Source organism: Engystomops pustulosus, chromosome 11 (assembly GCF_040894005.1).
Source record: "Engystomops pustulosus chromosome 11, aEngPut4.maternal, whole genome shotgun sequence".
NCBI classification, from domain to species: domain Eukaryota; kingdom Metazoa; phylum Chordata; class Amphibia; order Anura; family Leptodactylidae; genus Engystomops; species Engystomops pustulosus.
The window spans coordinates 1,733,323-1,756,687 of NC_092421.1; the positions used below are offsets into that span (position 1 = coordinate 1,733,323).

General features: G+C 48.4%; 1 protein-coding gene across 1 annotated transcript; it reads right to left on the reverse strand.

Annotated features, from left to right (window-relative positions):
* On the reverse strand, positions 1-22,838 carry TMEM176B (transmembrane protein 176B). Its single transcript, XM_072130731.1, has 8 exons — positions 22,797-22,838; positions 9,006-9,076; positions 8,683-8,888; positions 5,590-5,703; positions 2,649-2,705; positions 2,292-2,519; positions 1,138-1,254; positions 1-264 (listed from the first exon to the last, which is right to left on the reverse strand). Exons 3-8 carry the CDS (start codon positions 8,884-8,886, stop codon positions 199-201), a joined length of 786 nt encoding a protein of 261 aa, XP_071986832.1. The 5' UTR covers positions 8,887-8,888; positions 9,006-9,076; positions 22,797-22,838; the 3' UTR covers positions 1-198.
* Positions 22,839-23,365: the final 527 nt, after the last annotated feature.

A 23,365-nucleotide genomic window follows, 5' to 3' on the forward strand; every position in this document is an offset into this window, starting at 1 on the left:
TGGTGTCTATAAAGTTTATTGTTAAACATGTGAAAAAAACTTTAATCAACATAAAGGTTATTATTTAGTGTGAAGAGGCGATTTAGGTTATTATAGTCATGAATTATTTAGCAATCATTCATCAATAAGTAGATTATTTGTATTAAGTGATTATTGATTCAAGCTGAAAAAAATAAAATCCCTGAATTTTTTTTGTCGTTAGGCGATGATGATGTCATCACAAAGTTCGGGTTTTATCAAAGCGTCGTCTTCTTTGTCATTTTTCTGTAAAATATAGATGTCAGTGTCATGAGATGTGCTGATACATGAGTGGCCTCTACAGATCCACATATAAATAGACTTTCCGGGGCTAACACTAGTAACATGACTAAGAGAAATAAAAGCCCCATAAAGGAAAGGAAAACTAAATCAATTGTGTCCCAAACATCAAGCCATTGTCCCAAAAAACTAGTTTCAGCATAAAGAAGTAGTTAACAACCTACCTGCCCCATCAATCATGGTGGGTGCTCCTAGATGTCTGCAACAACCTCCCTGCCACATCATCGCTGGTTAGTGCTCTAAGATGTCTGGAACAACCTCCCTGCCAGATCATCCATGGTGAGTGCTCCAAGATGTCTGGAACAACCTCCCTGCCGTATCATCTATGGTGAGTGGTCCCAGATGTCTGGAAAAACCTCCCTGCCACATCACTTATGGTGAATTCTTCTAGATGTCTGCAACAACCTCCCTGCTACATCATCCAAGGTTAGTGCTCTAAGATGTCTGGAACAACCTCCCTGCCAGATCATCCATTGTGAGTGCTCCAAGATGTCTGGAACAACCTCCCTGCTACATCATCCAAGACTAGTTCTCTAAGATGTCTGGAACAACCTCCCTGCTGAGCTCTTTTAAAAACTGTCTTCTCCTGTACCTGGGAGAAGACAAAGTGCGGTCACAACAAATATTGATGGGATGTAGATCTTGTGAAATAATTCTTACTATGCAGCATTTTTTAGCATCACTGAATACCTGCAAAGAATATGTTATTCTAAATATCAGCTAGAGATCAGGTGTTGTATCACTGCGCCTCCATATTGTGATGGTGACATCTGCTATAACAAGTCATAAAAGAGATTGAAAAGATATTGTGTCACTTACCTCGATTTTGCAAGAAGAACAACATGACTTTACTCCAAAGCCCAGACTGAGGATGGAGAGACAGAGACCCCAGACCACTATCAGTAAGGTCACAATTTTCAGGCCGGTTTTTAAACTCTGAAGAAAACACATGAATTGTAAATAAACGCCACAAATTTATAGAAAAGTAACATAAATGATAAGATTAACCCAATGTCATCAAAAACTGGGACATCTCAGAGCTGCAAAATAATAAGGACAAATTGGGTCAATCCGCAGAATGTAGACGTTAGTCCGGCTGGTGGTGTGAGTGCTCCCTAATATACTGGGAGAGACTTGGATCACTGTAACACGTGTGGTGAGATGACCTGAAAAGGTCCTGATACACATGGAAACCAAACAGTCCGATCTGCGGCCGAATGTTTACTACAAATTCATTTATTCATTGAAATATCTTCCCAAATTTGTTTGTAAAATGATAACGGATCAGCTGCCCGTCACATGGGGGGTCATTTACTAAGGCCCCGATTTGCGTTTTCCCGACGTGTTACCCGAATATTTCCGATTTGTGCCGATTTCCCTTGAATTGCCCCGGGATTTTGGCGCACGCGATCGGATTGTGGCGCATCGGCGCCGGCATTGTTGGGAATCAAGTATCACTACTATAGTGTTGGATTTACCTTGGATGCTTATTATTGATATGTGCTGCGGGACTAAACTTTGGCATATACATCTGAATTGTTGACAGTATTTTGTGTAAGGAAATTGTATATTTGTGTGCTTTGCACGTACCTGTGGCTGTATGTGGATCTTTGTTATCGGCTCGGATCCACTATGTTTTTGTAAATATGTGTATTTAGACACTTTTTATGTGTGGGACTTTTTTGTATTTGGTATATTATAATAAAGTTTTTGATTCTTTTGCCTATACACACTTGCCTTTTCTTGTTGGTTCGAAACTTATCTTTTTGAGTGTGTTGGCTCCATGATATACCGTTTGGTTTATGATTATTTGTCTCCATTGTGTCTGTACAACACTACACAAAATGTCAGTAACATAAAAGTAAAAAAAAATCTATTTTAAATGTATATTTTATGCTAATTTTACATTTTGGGAAAATATTTCTCGGGGAGTGTGTTACAGTGAAGTCACGGTGTAGAAACTCAGCGATCACCTGGTATCTCTGGATCTGATCTCTGCAGGACGTCAGATCGTAGTCACTCTCATAGTAGAATCCGGAGGACCTGGTGGGTCCATAGTAATCGTTACGTCCATAACGAAGTTTGTCGCAGATTTGATTATCGTGATTCCAGTCGTACCATTGAAGGTCATCAGCTGTCAAGACGATCCCCGCAATGGACACGCTAAGGTTGAGTAAAACGGAGATGAAGACGAGGACTTTCTATGGGGGAAGATGACAAGAGACAAGGTAGTTACTGGTAATATCCTGACCGATACGCGGTGGAGGCTCCGCCTCCTATATAACCGCCACATTTACCACCCTGGCTTGAAGAGAATGGCCGGCACTTACCCAGAATGTTTTTGGATACTTGTAAGCCACAAGATGCAGCGCTCCAGATACAAGGAACTATGAAGAAATAAAAATGAGGTTAAATAAGAGTGAAACCTGAAGCAGTGTAAATAATGTATCTCTACTGATGGAAGGTTTGGTGGAGCCCTGGATACAAAATCACCGGAAAGGTAACAAAACAAAAACCAAACAATGGGGGAGATTTACTTCGTATCCTCGGCCAGTTGTCTGTCAGATAACACATTAATCTCCCCAGCTTTGCCGGCTCAGAATATTTTCCCGACCCACAAGCCACTTTGGATGATCAGGGTTAAGAAAGAAAAGGGCAGGGGCATTAATCCCGCCCCACGTATTTACCATAAGAACCAGAGCTGAAATCTTATTTAGCCCCGAATCGCATAGAGAAGGGACTGGGGACTGTAGGGGATTTCTGGTGCAGAAAGCGGCTTAAAAGGCGATTGGCCCCTTCTTTGGGCGGTCCCAAAAAGGGGCTGGATTGGGCGGGCTTATTGGGGCCCGCCCTGTGGTTTAAAAGCATTGGGGTCACGTGGCGGGGCCTCTTTCCTTCTGCCCTCAGGACCGAGCGGTGTGAAGTCGCCCACCGACCCTTGCCCTCAAGTTATTTTTCTTTACAGGTGGTTTTCCGGTTCCTGGCTGTTCTCTGTCTTCCTTTCAGATGTCACAGCATTGGCGGGTTTTCACATGCCCGAAGGCGAGATGAAGGGGCCCGCATGACGTCTGACGCCATTCGGGTGAAAGGTTTTGTGGAGCAGATGTGCCCGGGGGAGATTGCTCCGCACTTACTAGGACGTCGCATCCACATAGTAGATCTGGGACACTGGGGAGAATTTTTTGACTTGCCAGTCATAAAAAGTCCTTATACCCTTTAATGTGCAGCTGTCATTTCAGATGTTTTTTGATATTGTGTGTTCGTGTGTGTGCATGGGGGGGGGGGGTGCACCCCTTTCATATGAATATTGTGGGGGCCGATATCCAGCCGAATATTGTGGCCTGATATCAGTCTCCATTGTCACTGTACCATCGATGGGAAAAAGATAGAGCATACGTGCGGCTGAGCACCTCGTGTCACTATGGAGAGGGGAGGGGTGAGGGGAGCTCATGCCTCCAGCACGCAGCTGTAATTGTATGGAAGGGGCCATAGCTTGTAAAGAAACAGACTGCAATGTGCCCCTTAGTTACAATGTTACTTCTACATTGCTGTGGCACATCTGCTGAAAGTGAAGGGGTTAATCCTCCCTTCTCAGAGCTGTGTAACACAGGGAGATGAGATGTGAGCTCCTGCAGCCTCCATAGACACACACTGTACAGGCTGCAATGCACATCTCTATGGGAGGGACAGAAATTTGGGAAACAAAACCAACTACAGGTCCCTGTGGATTTGTGGTTTAATGTCCCAAAATTAACAATAAAATATTTTGCCAAGAGAAGAGTCCAACAGGGCGCATAAGATTCATGTCTGGTGCTCCTTGCATCTGCTAGTGAGTCAATGATTTTGGAGTAGTACACAATTGTATTAGCGCACATGCGTCATACCTGGTGCATGCGTCATACCTGGTGCATGCGTCATACCTGGTACATGCATCATACCTGGTGCATGCGTCATACCTGGTGCATACGTCATACCTGGTACATGCGTCATACCTGGTGCATGCGTCATACCTGGTACATGCGTCATACCTGGTGCATGCGTCATACCTGGTGCATGCGTCATACCTGGTACATGCGTCATACCTGGTACATGCGTCATACCTGGTGCATACGTCATACCTGGTACATGCGTCATACCTGGTACATGCGTCATACCTGGTGCATGCGTCATACCTGGTATATGCGTCATACCTGGTACATGCGTCATACCTGGCGCATACGTCATACCTGGTGCATGCGTCATACCTGGTACATGCGTCATACCTGGTACATGCGTCATACCTGGTACATGCGTCATACCTGGTGCATACGTCATACTTGGTACATGCGTCATACCTGGTACATGCGTTATACCTGGTGCATGCGTCATACCTGGTACATGCGTCATACCTGGTACATGCATCATACCTGGTGCATACGTCATACCTGGTACATGCGTCATACCTGGTGCATACGTCATACCTGGTGCATACGTCATACCTGGTACATGCGTCATACCTGGTACATGCGTCATATCTGGTGCATACATAATACTAGTGCATGCGTCATACCTGGTGCATGTGTCATACCTGGTAATGCATCATACCTGGTGCAGGCGTCATACCTGGTGCATGCGTCATACCTGGTGCATGCGTCATATCTGGTGCATACATAATACTAGTGCATGCGTCATACCTGGTGCATGTGTCATACCTGGTGCATGTGTCATACCTGGTACATGCATCATACCTGGTGCAGGCGTCATACCTGGTGCATGCGTCATACCTGGTACATGCATCATACCTGGTGCATGCGTCATACCTGGTGCTGCGCTGTAGTGGCTTCATTGCTCCAGACCAAGGCAAGTATATAAGGTTTTATTTTTGATTATTACCGACTAACTTGCTGATCGTGGGGGTCTCCATAGAGATGAATGGGGAAGCCTGGACATGCGCGTCCTGCTGCTATGCTGGTCTCGGGGAGTGGCGAGGGGTCGGACTAGGGTGCATGGGACCCCTCATTCTAGTGATCTGCGAATCAGCAAGTTTGTCCCTATCCTGTGGATAAGACCTAACTGGTTCTGTGGGAAACCTTTTTAACTACTCATCCATAAAGACTGTGGGGGGGGGGGGGGGGATTTATCATTAGCTTTATATGTAGCCTCTTGGCGTATAATCTTCGCAAATTTATGTGCAAACATCATTTTTGATTGATTTGCGGCTGGAACATAATTATCAGCAACCAATGATTATAAATCTATTGTCAGGGAAGCGGATAATCTAGCGAGACTTACTGGAAAGCCGACCCAGAAGTGAAGTGATGAATAGCAGATGATCATTCCCACTTGTACAACGTTTATAAGAACAGCCAACATGGCAGAGAAAAAGCCCAAGGACATGTAGGCAGCCTGCAAAGGGAGGGAACATGTTATATGTAATATAGAGGTCCCAGCAAACAGGACCAAATGTGAGCTAATAATAACAGTGACTTGTAATAACTGATAGATAGACTCATCGATTCCAATCAGGGACTTCTGAGGTCAAAAGTCTTTAGGTCACTTTATCAATCACTCTAGCCACTAACATTACAAAGGAGGATATCATTACAGAGGAGAATAGTACAATTTTACAGAGGAGGATAGTACAATATTACAGAGGAGGATAGTACAATATTACAGAGGAGGATAACATTACAGAGGAGAATAGTACAACATTACAGAGGAGGATAGTACAACATTACAGAGGAGGATAGTACAACATTACAGAGGCGAATATTACAACATTACAGAGGAGGATAACATTACAGAGGAGGTTAGTACAACATTACAGAGGAGGATAGTACAACATTACGGAGAAGCATAGTACAACATTGCAGAGGAGGATAACATTACAGAGGAGGATAGTACAGCATTACAGTGGAGAATAACATTACAGAGGAGGATAGTACAGCATTACAGAGGAGGATAGTACAGCATTACATAGGAGGATAACAATACAGAGTAGAGCGGTACTGCATTACAGAGGAGGATAGTACAATATTACAGAGGAGGATAACATTACAGAGGAGGATAGTACATCATTACAGAGGAGAATAGTACAACATTACAGAGGAGGATAACATTACAGAGGAGGACGGTACAGCATTACAGGGGAGGATAACATTACTGAGGAGGTTAGTACAATATTACAGAGGAGGATAACATTACAGAGGAGGATAGTGCAGCATTACAGATGAGAATAGTATAACATTACAGAGGAGGATAGTACAATATTACAGATGAGGATAACATTACAGAGGAGGATGGTGCAGCATTACATAGGAGAATAGTACAACATTACAGAGGAGGATAGTACAACATTACAGAGGAGGATGGTACAGCATTACAGAGGAGAATAGTACAACATTACAGAGGAGAATAGTACAACATTACAGAGGAGGATAGTAAAATTTTACAGAGGAGGATAGTACAATATTACAGAGGAGGATAACATTACAGAGGAGTATAGTACAACATTACAGAGGAGGATAACATTACAGAGGTGGATAGTACAACATTACAGATGAGGATAGTGCAACATTACAGAGGAGGATAGTGCAATATTACAGAGGAGGATAGTACAACATTACAGAGGAGGATAGTACAACATTACAGAGGCGAATAGTACAACATTACAGAGGAGGATAACATTACAGAGGAGGATAGTACAACATTACAGAGGAGGATAGTACAACATTACGGAGAAGCATAGTACAACATTGCAGAGGAGGATAACATTACAGAGGAGGATAGTACAGCATTACAGTGGAGAATAACATTACAGAGGAGGATAGTACAGCATTACAGTGGAGAATAACATTACAGAGGAGGATAGTACAGCATTACAGTGGAGAATAACATTACAGAGGAGGATAGTACAGCATTACAGAGGAGGATACTACAGCATTACATAGGAGGATAACATTACAGAGTAGGGCGGTACAGCATTACAGAGGAGGATAGTACAATATTACAGAGGAGCATAACATTACAGAGGAGGATAGTACATCATTACAGAGGAGAATAGTACAACATTACAGAGGAGGATAACATTACAGAGGAGGACAGTACAGCAGTACAGGGGAGGATAACATTACTGAGGAGGATAGTACAATATTACAGAGGAGGATAACATTACAGAGGAGGATAGTGCAGCAATACAGATGAGAATAGTATAACATTACAGAGGAGGATAATACAATATTACAGATGAGGATAACATTACAGAGGAGGATGGTACAGCATTACAGAGGAGAATAGTAGAACATTACAGAGGAGGATAACATTACAGAGGAGGATAATACAGCATTACAGAGGAGGACGGTACAGCATTACAGAGGAGAGTAGTAGAACATTACAGAGGAGGATAACATTACAGAGGAGGACGGTACAGCATTACAGAGGAGAATAGTAGAACATTACAGAGGAGGATAACATTGCAGAGGAGGATGGTACAGCATTACAGAGGAGAATAGTATAACATTACAAAGGAGGATAGCACAGCATTTCATACTATACTACATACATTTTATACTTTATATTTTAATAAAAGATCTACAGCGTTACAGAGGAGAACAACATTACAGAGGTGGATAGTACAATATTACAGAGGAGGATAACATTACAGAGGTGGATAGTACAATATTACAGAGGAGGATAACATTACAGAGGTGGATAGTACGATATTAGAGAGGAGGATAACATTATGAAGGAGGATAACATTACGGAGAAGCAAAGTACAACAATACAGAGGAGGACAACATTACAGAGGAGGATAGTACAACAATACAGAGGAGGATAGTACAACAATACAGAGGAGGACAACACTACAGAGAAGGATAGTATAATATTACAGAGTAGGATAGTACAATTTTACAGAGGAGGATAGTACAATATTTCAGAGGAGAATAGTACAATATTACAGAGGAGGATAGTACAATATTACAGAGGAGGATAGTACAATATTACAGAGGAGGATAGTACAATATTACAGAGGAGGATAACATTACCGAGGAGGAAAACATTACAGAGGAGGATAGTGCAACATTGCAGAGGGATTTGTGGAAGCTTATGGCTTGGTCAAAGAAATTAAGTTTAGTGTATATAAATTTTAGGTAATTCACTAGGGATGAGGGAATAAGTACAATTTACTTGGCAATTCTTGCTAAACTGCAGCTGACAAAGACTTTTTCCCTTTCCTTTGGATCAACACGGTAGTTTTATAGCCCTAAATCTTATGTTAATCTAGTATGAAGTACTATATAGACCTGTTCCTCCAGGCAGATGTCACTATATACAAATTATATACATATATATAAAATAGATAATATGAATAGAAAAAAAACCTACCCCAAATCCGAGGTTTCTTGCAGAACTAGACGAGGGGGAGGGGCTTGTATTTCCCCCACTTTTCTTCACATCTTGGAAGAAGCGCAGGGTATCCAGCAGGCAGTCCAGGACAGAGCGCTGGTTAATATTAATATGGACGACCGTTCCCTCGGCGGTCTCACACGAGACTTTGCCATTTTCACTCTTTACAGTGTTTACATTCATTGCTTTCACCGAGGAGAAAAAAAAGCAGAATCCAGAATTTACATGTAAGTAAGAGGTTTATTCTTGTAATTCTAGCAGAATTCTTTATGTTTTGTATTCTCATACAGCTGTGTACTTACCTGTACTTACCTTTGCCCAGGGGTGCACCAGCCATGAGGCAAGTTGAGCCTCTTGCCTCAGGCAGCACCACCTGCAGTAAGATGAGGGGCGGCATCAGTGGCACAGTTATCTGCTACAAAGCAGGACCTGACACTTAAAAATAGTGTTTCTTCACCCCAAATGTCAGCATGGGTGTGAGACCCTGCATGGAGTACCCATTTACTAAAAAAAATAACCTAATATATTACTCCTGTATGGGGCTGAGGGGGCGCTGTTCTATAGTTTGCCTCAGGCAGCAGAGTGTTTAGGTTCACCCCTGCCTTTGCCTCCCATAGAACGTGAGCCAATCCTGCAACAAGACTCTGCACAACTGCTTTTGCTACGAGTGCTACTTACCTAACCACTAGAGGTGATGACTGTCAGAGTGTGAACTAGAGTCTCCTACAATAGGACATGAATTATATGAGTCATCAGTCGGGTCAGTAAGGAAGGGGAGGGGCTCACAGATCATTTGGATCTTATCAAACTGTCTCTGCCTTCTGCCTCTGCGCTAATTTTTCTGTTGCCAGTGGGGCCCTGTACCTTAATTACAGACGTTTTTCTGATACGCAAATCAGCTTTTATGACTCATCTCTGGTATCTGTGACTCATCTCTCTCTCAGGCTGGCAGTCAGCCACGCCCCATTATTCTGACTGACAGCTCTGGGTCATTTCAAATCACTGCTCTGCCTCCTTGTACTTATGAACAGTCTGCTGTTTATGTGTCAACTACAGACACATAAAGCTCTATGACATGTGACCGGTGACATCATCACAGGTCCTTCAGCCTTCTAATAATAGCAAACTGTACACCATGTATGGGATTTCATGTGGTCAGATACATGCATGGGGTACAGTTTGATATTATTAAGAGGCTAAAGGACCTGAGATTATGTCACTCTGGTCACATGACATGAACTGTGACCAGTAAGGAGGCATAAGGCATGGGAGGGATTAGATGGGAGGAGCTGGAGGAGCAGGCCACGCCCCCTCTGATGCAGGGTAATATAAGATAAAAGGTAATTTATATGGATGTAAGGGAAACAATTTTTTAGCTTAAAGAGGGTGACATTCAGTTATTAGAGCTCTATAGGAACCTGTCACTGGCCGGATATGTGCAAATGTGCTGAATAATATTTGTTTAGTCTGTGAATTTGTTCTTAGATACAGTGTTGCCTCCAATAGATTCTCCTTCATAGTTGACATCAAGTCTGACCCAATTATTTTAAGCCCAGAGAAAAGGCTCTCTACTCTGCACGGGGGTTGGTGGCAACGCAGTAACCCCAAGGGGAACAACTCTAACAATTTCCAGATATAGAGGAATTGCCTAAGGAACAGTCAGTTTTGATGAATGATTTAACTTTCAATATCAGGTTTTCTATCTGTCACTATGCGGCTTATTTACTAAGGGTCCGCAGATCGCACTTTTGCTCCGGGGACCTGAGCGGGGAAGCGACACATGCAGGATATCGGGTGCAGGATCTTATTGACTCCCCGCACAGCGCATTATACACGGACAGTGCACTTACATGCACCAGGAAGAAGAAGGTGAACTCCGGGGACCTGAGCGGGGAAGCGACACATGCAGGATATCAGGCGCACGATCTTAGTGACTCCCCGCACAGCGCATTATACACAGACAATGCACTTACATGCACCAGGAAGAAGAAGGTGAACTCCGGGGACCTGAGTGGGGAAGCGACACATGCAGGATATCGGGCGCACAATCTTAGTGACTCCCCGCACACCGCATTATACACAGACAATGCACTTACATGCACCAGGAAGAAGAAGGTGAACTCCGGGGACCTGAGCGGGGAAGCGACACATGCAGGATATCGGGCGCAGGATCTTAGTGACTCCCCGCACACCGCATTATGCACGGACAATGCACTTACATGCACCAGGAAGAAGAAGGTGAACTCCGGGGACCTGAGCGGGGAAGCGACACATGCAGGATATCGGGCGCAGGATCTTAGTGACTCCCCGCACACCGCATTATGCACGGACAATGCACTTACATGCACCAGGAAGAAGAAGGTGAACTCCGGGGACCTGAGCGGGGAAGCGACACATGCAGGATATTGGGTGCACAATCTTAGTGACTCCCCGCACAGCGCATTATACACGGACAATGCACTTACATGCACCAGGAAGAAGAAGGTGAACTCCGGGGACCTGAGCGGGGAAGCGACACATGCAGGATATCGGGCGCAGGATCTTAGTGACTCCCCGCACAGCGTATTATACACGGACAGTGCACTTACATGCACCAGGAAGAAGAAGGAGAACTCCGGGGACCTGAGTGGGGAAGCGACACATTCAGGATATCGGGCGCAGGATCTTAGTGACTCCCCGCACAGCGTATTATACACGGACAATGCACTTACATGCACCAGGAAGAAGAAGGTGAACTCCAGGGACCTGAGTGGGGAAGTGACACATGCAGGATATTGGGTGCAGGATCTTAGTGACTCCCCGCACAGCACATTATACACGGACAATGCACTTACATGCACCAGGAAGAAGAAGGTGAACTCTGGGGACCTGAGCGGGGAAGCGACACATGCAGGATATCGGACGCAGGATCTTAGTGACTCCCCGCACAGCGCATTATATACGGACAATGCACTTACATGCACCAAGAAGAAGAAGGTAAACTCCAGGGACCTGAGCGGGGAAGCGACAAATGCAGGATATCGGACGCACGATCTTCGTGACTCCCCGCACAGCGCATTATACACGGACAATGCACTTACATGCACCAGGAAAAAGAAGGTGAACTCCAGGGACCTGAGCAGGGAAGTGACACATGCAGGATATCGGGCGCAGGATCTAAGTGACTCCCCGCACAGCGCATTATACACGGACAATGCACTTACATGCACCAGGAAGAAGACGGTGAACTCCAGGGACCTGAGTGGGGAAGTGACACATTCAGGATAACGGGCACACGATCTTAGTGACTACCCGCACAGCACATTATACACGGACAATGCACTTACTTGCACCGGGAAGAAGAAGGTGAACTCCGGGGACCTGAGCGGGGAAGCGACACATGCAGGATATCGGGCGCACGATCTTAGTGACTCCCCGCACAGCGCATTATACACTGACAATGCACTTACATGCACCAGGAAGAAGAAGGTGAACTCCGGGGACCTGAGCGGGGAAGTGACACATGCAGGATATAGGACGCAGGATCTTAGTGACTCCCCGCACAGCGCATTATACACGGACAATGCACTCACATGCACCAGGAAGAGGAAGGTGAACTCCAGGGACCTGAGTGGGGAAGTGACACATGCAGGATATCGGGTGCAGGATCTTAGTGACTCCGCGCACAGCGCATTATACATGGACAATGCACTTACATGCACCAGGAAGAAGAAGGTGAACTCCAGGGACCTGAGCGGGGAAGCCACACATGCAGGATATCGGGAGCACGATCTTAGTGACTCCCCGCACAGCGCTTTATACACGGACAATGCACTTACATGCACCAGGAAGAAGAAGGTGAACTCCGGGGACCTGAGCGGGGAAGCCACACATGCAGGATATCGGGAGCACGATCTTAGTGACTCCCCGCACAGCACATTATACACGGACAATGCACTTACATGCACCAGGAAGAAGAAGGTGAACTCCAGGGACCTGAGCGGGGAAGCCACACATGCAGGATATCGGGAGCACGATCTTAGTGACTCCCCGCACAGCACATTATACACGGACAATGCACTTACATGCACCAGGAAGAAGAAGGTGAACTCCGGGGACCTGAGTGGGGAAGCGACACATGCAGGATATCGGGGGCAGGATCTTAGTGACTCCCCGCACAGCGCATTATACACGGACAATGCACTTACATGCACCAGGAAGAAGAAGGTGAACTCCGGGGACCTGAGTGGGGAAGCGACACATGCAGGATATCGAGGGCAGGATCTTAGTGACTCCCTGCACAGCGCATTATACACGGACAATGCACTTACATGCACCAGGAAGAAGAAGGTGAACTCCAGGGACCTGAGAGGGGAAGCGACACATGCAGGATATCGGGTGCACGATCTTAGTGACTCCCTGCACAGCACATTATGCACGGACAATGCACTTACATGCACCAGGAAGAAGAAGGTGAACTCCAGGGACCTGAGCGGGGAAGAGACACATGCAGGATATCGGGTGCAGGATCTTATTGACTCCCCGCACAGCGCATTATACACGGACACTGCACTTACATGCACCAGGAAGAAGAAGGTGAACTCCGGGGACCTGAGTGGGGAAGCGACACATGCAGGATATCGGGCGCAGGATCTTAGTGACTCCCCGCACACCGCATTATGCACGGACAATGCACTTACATGCACCAGGAAGAAGAAGGTGAACTCCGGGGACCTGAGCGGGGAAGCGACACATGCAGGATATCGGGCGCAGGATCTTAGTGACTCCCCGCACACCGCATTATGCACGGACAATGCACTTACATGCACCAGGAAGAAGAAGGTGAACTCCGGGGACCTGAGCGGGGAAGCGACACATGCAGGATATTGGGTGCACAATCTTAGTGACTCCCCGCACAGCGCATTATACACGGACAATGCACTTACATGCACCAGGAAGAAGAAGGTGAACTCCGGGGACCTGAGCGGGGAAGCGACACATGCAGGATATCGGGCGCAGGATCTTAGTGACTCCCCGCACAGCGTATTATACACGGACAGTGCACTTACATGCACCAGGAAGAAGAAGGAGAACTCCGGGGACCTGAGTGGGGAAGCGACACATTCAGGATATCGGGCGCAGGATCTTAGTGACTCCCCGCACAGCGCATTATACACGGACAATGCACTTACATGCACCAGGAGGAACAAGGTGAACTCCGGGGACCTGAGTGGGGAAGCGGCACATGCAGGATATCAGGTGCAGGATCTTAGTGACTCCCCGCACAGCACATTATACATGGACAATGCACTTACATGCACCAGGAAGAAGAAGGTGAACTCCGGGGACCTGAGCGGGGAGCGACACATGCAGGATATCGGGCACACGATCTTAGTGACTCCCCGCACAACGCATTATACACGGACAATGCACTTACATGCACCAGGAAGAAGAAGGTGAACTCCGGGAACCTGAGCGGGGAAGCGACACATGCAGGATATCAGGTGCAGGATCTTAGTGACTCCCCGCACAGCACATTATACACAGACAATGCACTTACATGCACCAGGAAGAAGAAGGTGAACACCGGGGACCTGAGCGGGGAAGTGACACATGCAGGATATCAGGTGCAGGATCTTAGTGACTCCCCGCACAGCGCATTATACACGGACAATGCACTTACATGCACCAGGAAGAAGAAGGTGAACTCCGGGAACCTGAGCGGGGAAGCGTCACATGCAGGATATCGGGCGCAGGATCTTAGTGACTCCCCGCATAGCGCATTATACACAGGCAATGCACTTACATGCACCAGGAAGAAGAAGGTGAACTCCGGGGACCTGAGCGGGGAAGCGACAAATGCAGGACATCGGGAGCAGGATCTTAGTGACTCCCCGCACAGCGCATTATACACGGACAATGCCCTTACATGCACCAGGAAGAAGAAGGTGAACTCCGGGGACCTGAGCGGGGAAGCGACAAATGCAGGACATCGGGAGCAGGATCTTAGTGACTCCCCGCACAGCGCATTATACACGGACAATGCCCTTACATGCACCAGGAAGAAGAAGGTGAACTCCGGGGACCTGAGCGGGGAAGCGACACATGCAGGATATCGGACGCAGGATCTTAGTGACTCCCCGCACAGCGCATTATACACGGACAATGCAATTATATGGACCAGGAAGAAGAAGGTGAACTCCAGGGACCTGAGCGGGGAAGCGACACATGCAGGATATTGGGTGCAGGATCTTAGTGACTCCCCGCACAGCGCATTATACACGGACAATGCAATTATATGGACCAGGAAGAAGAAGGTGAACTCCAGGGACCTGAGCGGGGAAGCGACACATGCAGGATATCAGGTGCAGGATCTTAGTAACTCCCCGCACAGCACATTATACACGGACAATGCACTTACATGCACCAGGAAGAAGAAGGTGAACTCCGGGGACCTGAGCGGGGAAGCGACACATGCAGGATATCAGACGCAGGATCTTAGTGACTCCCCGCACAGCGCATTATATACGGACAATGCACTTACATGCACCAAGAAGAAGAAGGTGAACTCCATGGACCTGAGCGGGGAAGCGACAAATGCAGGATATCGGACGCACGATCTTCGTGACTCCCCGCACAGCGCATTATACACGGACAATGCACTTACATGCACCAGGAAAAAGAAGGTGAACTCCAGGGACCTGAGCAGGGAAGTGACACATGCAGGATATCGGGCGCAGGATCTAAGTGACTCCCCGCACAGCGCATTATACACGGACAATGCACTTACATGCACCAGGAAGAAGACGGTGAACTCCAGGGACCTGAGTGGGGAAGTGACACATTCAGGATAACGGGCACACGATCTTAGTGACTCCCCGCACAGCACATTATACACGGACAATGCACTTACTTGCACCGGGAAGAAGAAGGTGAACTCCGGTGACCTGAGCGGGGAAGCGACACATGCAGGATATCGGGCGCACGATCTTAGTGACTCCCCGCACAGCGCATTATACACTGACAATGCACTTACATGCACCAGGAAGAAGAAGGTGAACTCCGGGGACCTGAGCGGGGAAGTGACACATGCAGGATATAGGACGCAGGATCTTAGTGACTCCCCGCACAGCGCATTATACACGGACAATGCACTCACATGCACCAGGAAGAAGAAGGTGAACTCCAGGGACCTGAGTGGGGAAGTGACACATGCAGGATATCGGGTGCAGGATCTTAGTGACTCCGCGCACAGCGCATTATACATGGACAGCGCACTTACATGCACCAGGAAGAAGAAGGTGAACTCCAGACACCTGAGCGGGGAAGCGACACATCCAGGATATCGGGAGCACGATCTTAGTGACTCCCCGCACAGCACATTATACACGGACAATGCACTTACATGCACCAGGAAGAAGAAGGTGAACTCCGGGGACCTGAGTGGGGAAGCGACACATGCAGGATATCGGGGGCAGGATCTTAGTGACTCCCCGCACAGCGCATTATACACGGACAATGCACTTACATGCACCAGGAAGAAGAAGGTGAACTCCGGGGACCTGAGTGGGGAAGCGACACATGCAGGATATCGAGGGCAGGATCTTAGTGACTCCCTGCACAGCGCATTATACACGGACAATGCACTTACATACACCAGGAAGAAGAAGGTGAACTCCGGGGACCTGAGCGGGGAAGCGACACATGCAGGATATCGGGTGCACGATCTTAGTGACTCCCCGCACAGCACATTATACACGGGCAATGCACTTACATGCACCAGGAAGAAGAAGGTGAACTCCAGGGACCTGAGAGGGGAAGCGACACATGCAGGATATCGGGTGCACGATCTTAGTGACTCCCTGCACAGCACATTATACACGGACAATGCACTTACATGCACCAGGAAGAAGAAGGTGGACTCCGGGGACCTGAGCGGGGAAGCGACACATGCAGGATATCGGGTGCACGATCTTAGTGACTCCCCGCACAGCACATTATACACGGACAATGCACTTACATGCACCAGGAAGAAGAAGGTGAACTCCGGGGACCTGATCGGGGAAGCGACACATGCAGGATATCAGGGCATGATCTTAGTGACTCCCCGCACAGCACATTATACATGGACAATGCACTTACATGCACCAGGAAGAAGAAGATGAACTCCAGGGACCTGAGCGGGGAAGCGACACATGCAGGATATCGGGCGCACGATCTTAGTGACTCCCCGCACAGCGCATTATACACAGACAATGCACTTACATGCACCGGGAAGAAGAAGATGAACTCCAGGGACCTGAGCGGGGAAGCGACACATGCAGGATATCGGGCGCACGATCTTAGTGACTCCCCGCACAGCGCATTATACACGGACAATGCACTTAGATGCACCAGGAAGAAGAAGGTGAACTCCGGGGACCTGAGTGGGGAAGCAACACATGCAGGATATCGGGCGCAGGATCTTAGTGACTCCCCGCACAGCGCATTATACACGGACAATGCACTTACATGCACCAGGAAGAAGAAGGTGAACTCCGGGGACCTGAGTGGGGAAGCGACACATGCAGGATATCGAGGGCAGGATCTTAGTGACTCCCCGCACAGCACATTATACACGGACAATGCACTTACATGCACCAGGAAGAAGAAGGTGAACTCCGGGGACCTGAGCGGGGAAGCGACACATGCAGGATATCGGGCGCACGATCTTAGTGACTCCCCGCACAGCGCATTATACACGGACAATGCACTTAGATGCACCAGGAAGAAGAAGGTGAACTCCGGGGACCTGAGTGGGGAAGCAACACATGCAGGATATCGGGCGCAGGATCTTAGTGACTCCCCGCACAGCGCATTATACACGGACAATGCACTTACATGCACCAGGAAGAAGAAGGTGAACTCCGGGGACCTGAGTGGGGAAGTGACACATGCAGGATATCGAGGGCAGGATCTTAGTGACTCCCCGCACAGCACATTATACACGGACAATGCACTTACATGCACCAGGAAGAAGAAGGTGAACTCCGGGGACCTGAGCGGGGAAGCGACACATGCAGGATATCGGGTGCAGGATCTTAGTGACTCCGCGCACAATGCATTATACACGGACAATGCACTTTGTGTGAACTACAAGGGGACTACAAGTAAATGAGCCCCAGGGTGTGTAATAGGAGATTCTGCCGCATGCTTGGTATATGAGTTCTCTTACCTCTCCCCTTCTGTACTGTAATTAAACACTCACTTCCTGGAACACAGAGCTGGGAATTTTTGTGTCGTCACTGTGTTTATTGTAAAGCAAACAAAGCAGTTATGTATGCGGGTGACAAAAAAACAACTTCAGTATTTAAAAAAGTCCCTAATATTAACTATATGGTTACCTCTAGCCCCGTAATATAGAAAGATATTCAAATGGATTCCCCATTGACTTCTTCTCTGTAGTCATCGGTGTTGGAGGGATAAAGGGGTAGTAAAAACTTTAGTGGGTAATTTACAATTAAACAGCATATTAGCTCAGTGATATACGGTGTATACCACCAGCTGCCCGTGTGGCCGAACAGGAAAATATATAAAAAACCACGACATCGGAAGACATTTGCAACGTAAAGAAAGGACTGAATACACAAAGCCGTTCAGTGCACCCTAAAAAAAAACACAACAAGAACCCTAAAGATCTTATATTTTTCGGACTGGAAGGGGTTAAGCTGATTGGAGGGGGGGCAGATTTAGACAAGAAATTAAACGAGACATATTGTTGCAATTAATAGTTTTTTTTAAATAACCATGGTCCCATAGAGAAGGGTCAAAATACTTAGAATATTCTGTATGATATATTTATATCATATATAAAACAACCCTCTTTTGTTTGGCGCGCTCCATTTGGAGGTTCTTTCAAATAAAACACAAAAAATCTCTGATTAGATAAAAAAAAATCGGACCTGAACGAAAACTGCACAAGAAAGAGTTTGATTGGTTCAGTTGAAATATTTTGCTTAAAGGGGTTTTCCGGGAAATCAAAGTCCGGCCCTATTCACAGGATGGGACCTCACTTGCTGATCAGTGGGGTCTCAGTGATGAGACTCCTAAAGATCACCAAAACGAGGGGTCAGAGTGGCTAGTATTTGCCAAAGTCGGACCCCTCGTCGCTCCATGAGAGTAATGAAGCAGGCGGCCGCGCATGACGAGCTGAGACAGTAAGAGAAAGAGGGGAACGAAAGTAAAAACCTTTAGGACTGACCACAAGGAGAACTGAATTTTTACTGATGTGCCCTACTGATTGGTTGAGAATATACTAATGAATTTAAAATTCTGCATTGCCATTATGTAACTCGTTAATGTGAAAACTCTTTTTGCTTATTTGAACTTTGATTTTAATGTATTTTTGCTTAAATAGAAATTTGGAAATATGTTCTGTACCTGTACTAGAAAAATATATTATTACAGTCAAAGGGCCGCACCAGCACCACGCCCCGGACAGTGCCGGGAGAGGTGAGACCTCGGCTCAGTGAGGTGTATGCTCTGCTTCTGTCAGTAGATGAATAACATTTATTCTGATTTTATTGCACTGTATCTGTATCCAGCCAGCAGTAGGGATCACTGCAGGAGCTCAGACCTGTCTAGGAATCACTTTATTGCACATAATCTACTAGAATATACACAAACAATAAGTACAGGAAGAGGAACAAACACCAGACACTCAGCAGAATGTTCATGTAACAAGATATTTGTAAATATGGTGCAAATAATACAAAATACTGCGAAGTGCAACATATTACAGGACCAGCCGCCGCCCCAATCACAGACGTGACACACGAGATCATAAAGTTATAGCTGCACACAATGAAGGGTGAAGATGTGAGTGATAGGTGGGGGGTCCTGCAGTGTGCTGGTGAGTGATAGGTGGGGGGTCCTGCAGTGTGCTGGTGAGTGATAGGTACGGGGTCCTGCAGTGTGCGGGTGAGTGATAGGTGGGGGGATCCTGCAGTGTGCTGGTGAGTGATAGGTACGGGGTCCTGCAGTGTGCTGGTGAGTGATAGGTGGGGGGTCCTGCAGTGTGCTGGTGAGTGATAGGTACGGGGTCCTGCAGTGTGCTGGTGAGTGATAGGTGGGGGGTCCTGCAGTGTGCGGGTGAGTGATAGGTGGGGGGATCCTGCAGTGTGCTGGTGAGTGATAGGTAGGGGTCCTGCAGTGTGCTGGTGAGTGATAGGTAGGGGGTCCTGCAGTGTGCTGGTGAGTGATAGGTGGGGGGTCCTGCGGTGTGCTGGTGAGTGATAGGTACGGGGTCCTGCAGTGTGCTGGTGAGTGATAGGTGGGGGGTCCTGCAGTGTGCTGGTGAGTGATAGGCGGGGGGTCCTGCAGTGTGCTGGTGAGTGATAGGTGGGGGGTCCTGCAGTGTGCTGGTGAGTGATAGGTGGGGGGTCCTGCAGTGTGCTAGTGAGTGATAGGTAGGGAGTCCTGCAGTGTGCTGGTGAGTGATAGGTAGGGAGTCCTGCAGTGTGCTGGTGAGTGATAGGTAGGGAGTCCTGCAGTGTGCTGGTGAGTGATAGGTGGGGGGTCCTGCAGTGTGCTGGTGAGTGATAGGTAGGGGGTCCTGCAGTGTGCTGGTGAGTGATAGGTAGGGGGTCCTGCAGTGTGCTGGTGAGTGATAGGTAGGGGGTCCTGCAGTGTGCTGGTGAGTGATAGGTAGGGAGTCCTGCAGTGTGCTGGTGAGTGATAGGTAGGGGGTCCTGCAGTGTGCTGGTGAGTGATAGGTAGGGGGGGTCCTGCAGTGTGCGGGTGAGTGATAGGTGGGGGGTCCTGCAGTGTGCGGGTGAGTGATAGGTGGGGGGTCCTGCAGTGTGCTGGTGAGTGATAGGTACGGGGTCCTGCAGTGTGCTGGTGAGTGATAGGTGGGGGGTCCTGCAGTGTGCTGGTGAGTGATAGGTGGGGGGTCCTGCAGTGTGCTAGTGAGTGATAGGTAGGGAGTCCTGCAGTGTGCTGGTGAGTGATAGGTGGGGGGTCCTGCAGTGTGCTGGTGAGTGATAGGCGGGGGGTCCTGCAGTGTGCTGGTGAGTGATAGGTACGGGGTCCTGCAGTGTGCTGGTGAGTGATAGGTAGGGGGTCCTGCAGTGTGCTGGTGAGTGATAGGTGGGGGGTCCTGCAGTGTGCTGGTGAGTGATAGGTACGGGGTCCTGCAGTGTGCTGGTGAGTGATAGGTAGGGGGCCCTGCAGTGTGCTGGTGAGTGATAGGTGGGGGGTCCTGCAGTGTGCTGGTGAGTGATAGGTACGGGGTCCTGCAGTGTGCTGGTGAGTGATAGGTAGGGGGTCCTGCAGTGTGCTGGTGAGTGATAGGTGGGGGGTGCTGCAGTGTGCTGGTGGGTGATATGTAGGGGGTCCTGCAGTGTGCTGGTGGGTGATATGTAGGGGGTCCTGCAGTGTGCTGGTGAGTGATAGGTGGGGGTCCTGCGGTGTGCTGGTGAGTGATAGGTGCGGGGTCCTGCAGTGTGCTGGTGGGTGATAGGTAGGGGATCCTGCAGTGTGCTGGTGAGTGATAGGTGGGGGGTCCTGCAGTGTGCTAGTGAGTGATAGGTAGGGAGTCCTGCAGTGTGCTGGTGAGTGATAGGTGGGGGGTCCTGCAGTGTGCTGGTGGGTGATAGGTAGGGGATCCTGCAGTGTGCTGGTGGGTGATAGGTGGGGGGTCCTGCAGTGTGCTAGTGAGTGATAGGTAGGGAGTCCTGCAGTGTGCTGGTGAGTTATAGGTGGGGGGTCCTGCAGTGTGCTGGTGAGTGATAGGTAGGGGGTCCTGCAGTGTGCTGGTGAGTGATAGGTAGGGGGTCCTGCAGTGTGCTGGTGGGTGATAGGTAGGGGGTCCTGCAGTGTGCTGGTGAGTGATAGGTGGAGGGTCCTGCAGTGTGCTGGTGAGTGATAGGTAGGGGGTCCTGGAGTGTGCTGGTGAGTGATAGGTGGGGGGTCCTGCAGTGTGCTGGTGAGTGATAGGTGGGGGGTCCTGCAGTGTGCTGGTGAGTGATAGGTGGGGGGTCCTGCAGTGTGCTGGTGAGTGATAGGTGGAGGGTCCTGCAGTGTGCTGGTGAGTGATAGGTAGGGGGTCCTGGAGTGTGCTGGTGAGTGATAGGTGGGGGGTCCTGCAGTGTGCTGGTGAGTGATAGGTGGGGGGTCCTGCAGTGTGCTGGTGAGTGATAGGTGGGGGGTCCTGCAGTGTGCTGGTGGGTGATAGGTGGGGGATCCTGCAGTGTGCTGGTGGGTGATAGGTAGGGGGTCCTGCAGTGTGCTGGTGAGTGATAGGTGGAGGGTCCTGCAGTGTGCTGGTGAGTGATAGGTAGGGGGTCCTGCAATGTGCTGGTGAGTGATAGGTAGGGGGTCCTGCAGTGTGCTGGTGAGTGATAGGTAGGGGGTCCTGCAGTGTGCTGGTGAGTGATAGGTAGGGGGTCCTGCAGTGTGCTGGTGAGTGATAGGTAGGGGGTCCTGCAGTGTGCTGGTGAGTGATAGGTAGGGGGTCCTGCAGTGTGCTGGCAGGTGAGGGTAGGGGGTCCTGCAGTGTGCTGGTGGGTGATAGGTGGGGGGTCCTGCAGTGTGCTGGTGAGTGATAGGTGGGGGGTGCTGCAGTGTGCTGGTGAGTGATAGGTACGGGGTCCTGCAGTGTGCTGGTGGGTGATAGGTGGGGGGTCCTGCAGTGTGCTAGTGAGTGATAGGTAGGGAGTCCTGCAGTGTGCTAGTGAGTGATAGGTGGGGGGTCCTGCAGTGTGCTGGTGAGTGATAGGTGGGGGGTCCTGCAGTGTGCTGGTGAGTGATAGGTGAGGGGTCCTGCAGTGTGCTGGTGAGTGATAGGTGGGGGGTCCTGCAGTGTGCTGGTGGGTGATAGGTGCGGGGTCCTGCAGTGTGCTGGCAGGTGAGGGTAGGGGGTCCTGCAGTGTGCTGGCAGGTGAGGGTAGGGGGTCCTGTTCGTGGGAATCATCTCGGAGGTGGCCAGTAACTGGGGATCTGGGACAGAGACTACAGGCATTTGACATAATAAATGTTCTGTGCAGGAGGATATCTGGATGATCCTGTGTAATACATTATCTTATATCTATATACAGTATAGTATCACTCTATTCTGCACACAGTGCACTTACCTCTCGTCTCTCGGCTCATCCGCACTTACTGATTCTCCAGGAAGAAAGATTTTCTCTGCTTGTAAAGAATCAATGGGCGGAGCTTGTGTCTCCTTAACCCCTTGTAGTCTGTTTGTTTTTCACTCTGACTTTATATTACACATATAGAAATGTGCCCCATTGTGTTTCCATCACACTTAGTAATTTATTCAGGTGAATCCAGCAGTGGAAATCTTAGATCTCTAACGTAAAACTCTGGTCTGTATTCATAACAGTTAGAAATACATGTTACTGTGTCTCCTATAAGCAGGCAACATGTTTCAGACGTTCAGGGCCGGTGCTATGTGTAGGTAAAGTGGGCAATTTCCCAGGGCCCCATGAGCGGGGAGAATCTCTTCTTTCAAATGCATCTTGAATTGTGTTTCTAGGTGCCAGGGATCCGGAGATATTCAGGTTTAAAGTGAGAATTTCAGGTGCGATTGTTATACATAAAAATCACTTCCAACGGCAGTTTAACAGTTAATATCTCCGTTTTCCTGAGACTTAGAAACACAGATTTAGATTCATATAAAAGAGGAGACTTTCTTCTA

Bases quoted from the DNA above. Each gene is read 5' to 3' on its own strand.
- TMEM176B (XM_072130731.1), bottom strand. From the start codon at position 8,886: ATGAATGTAAACACTGTAAAGAGTGAAAATGGCAAAGTCTCGTGTGAG. The intron at 2,706-5,589 runs GTAAGTCTCGCT...ATTTCTTCATAG, and splicing joins ACTTCTGGGTCGGCTTTCCA to TTCCTTGTATCTGGAGCGCT. The intron at 265-1,137 runs GTAAGTGACACA...TATATTTTACAG, and splicing joins GTTCTTCTTGCAAAATCGAG to AAAAATGACAAAGAAGACGA.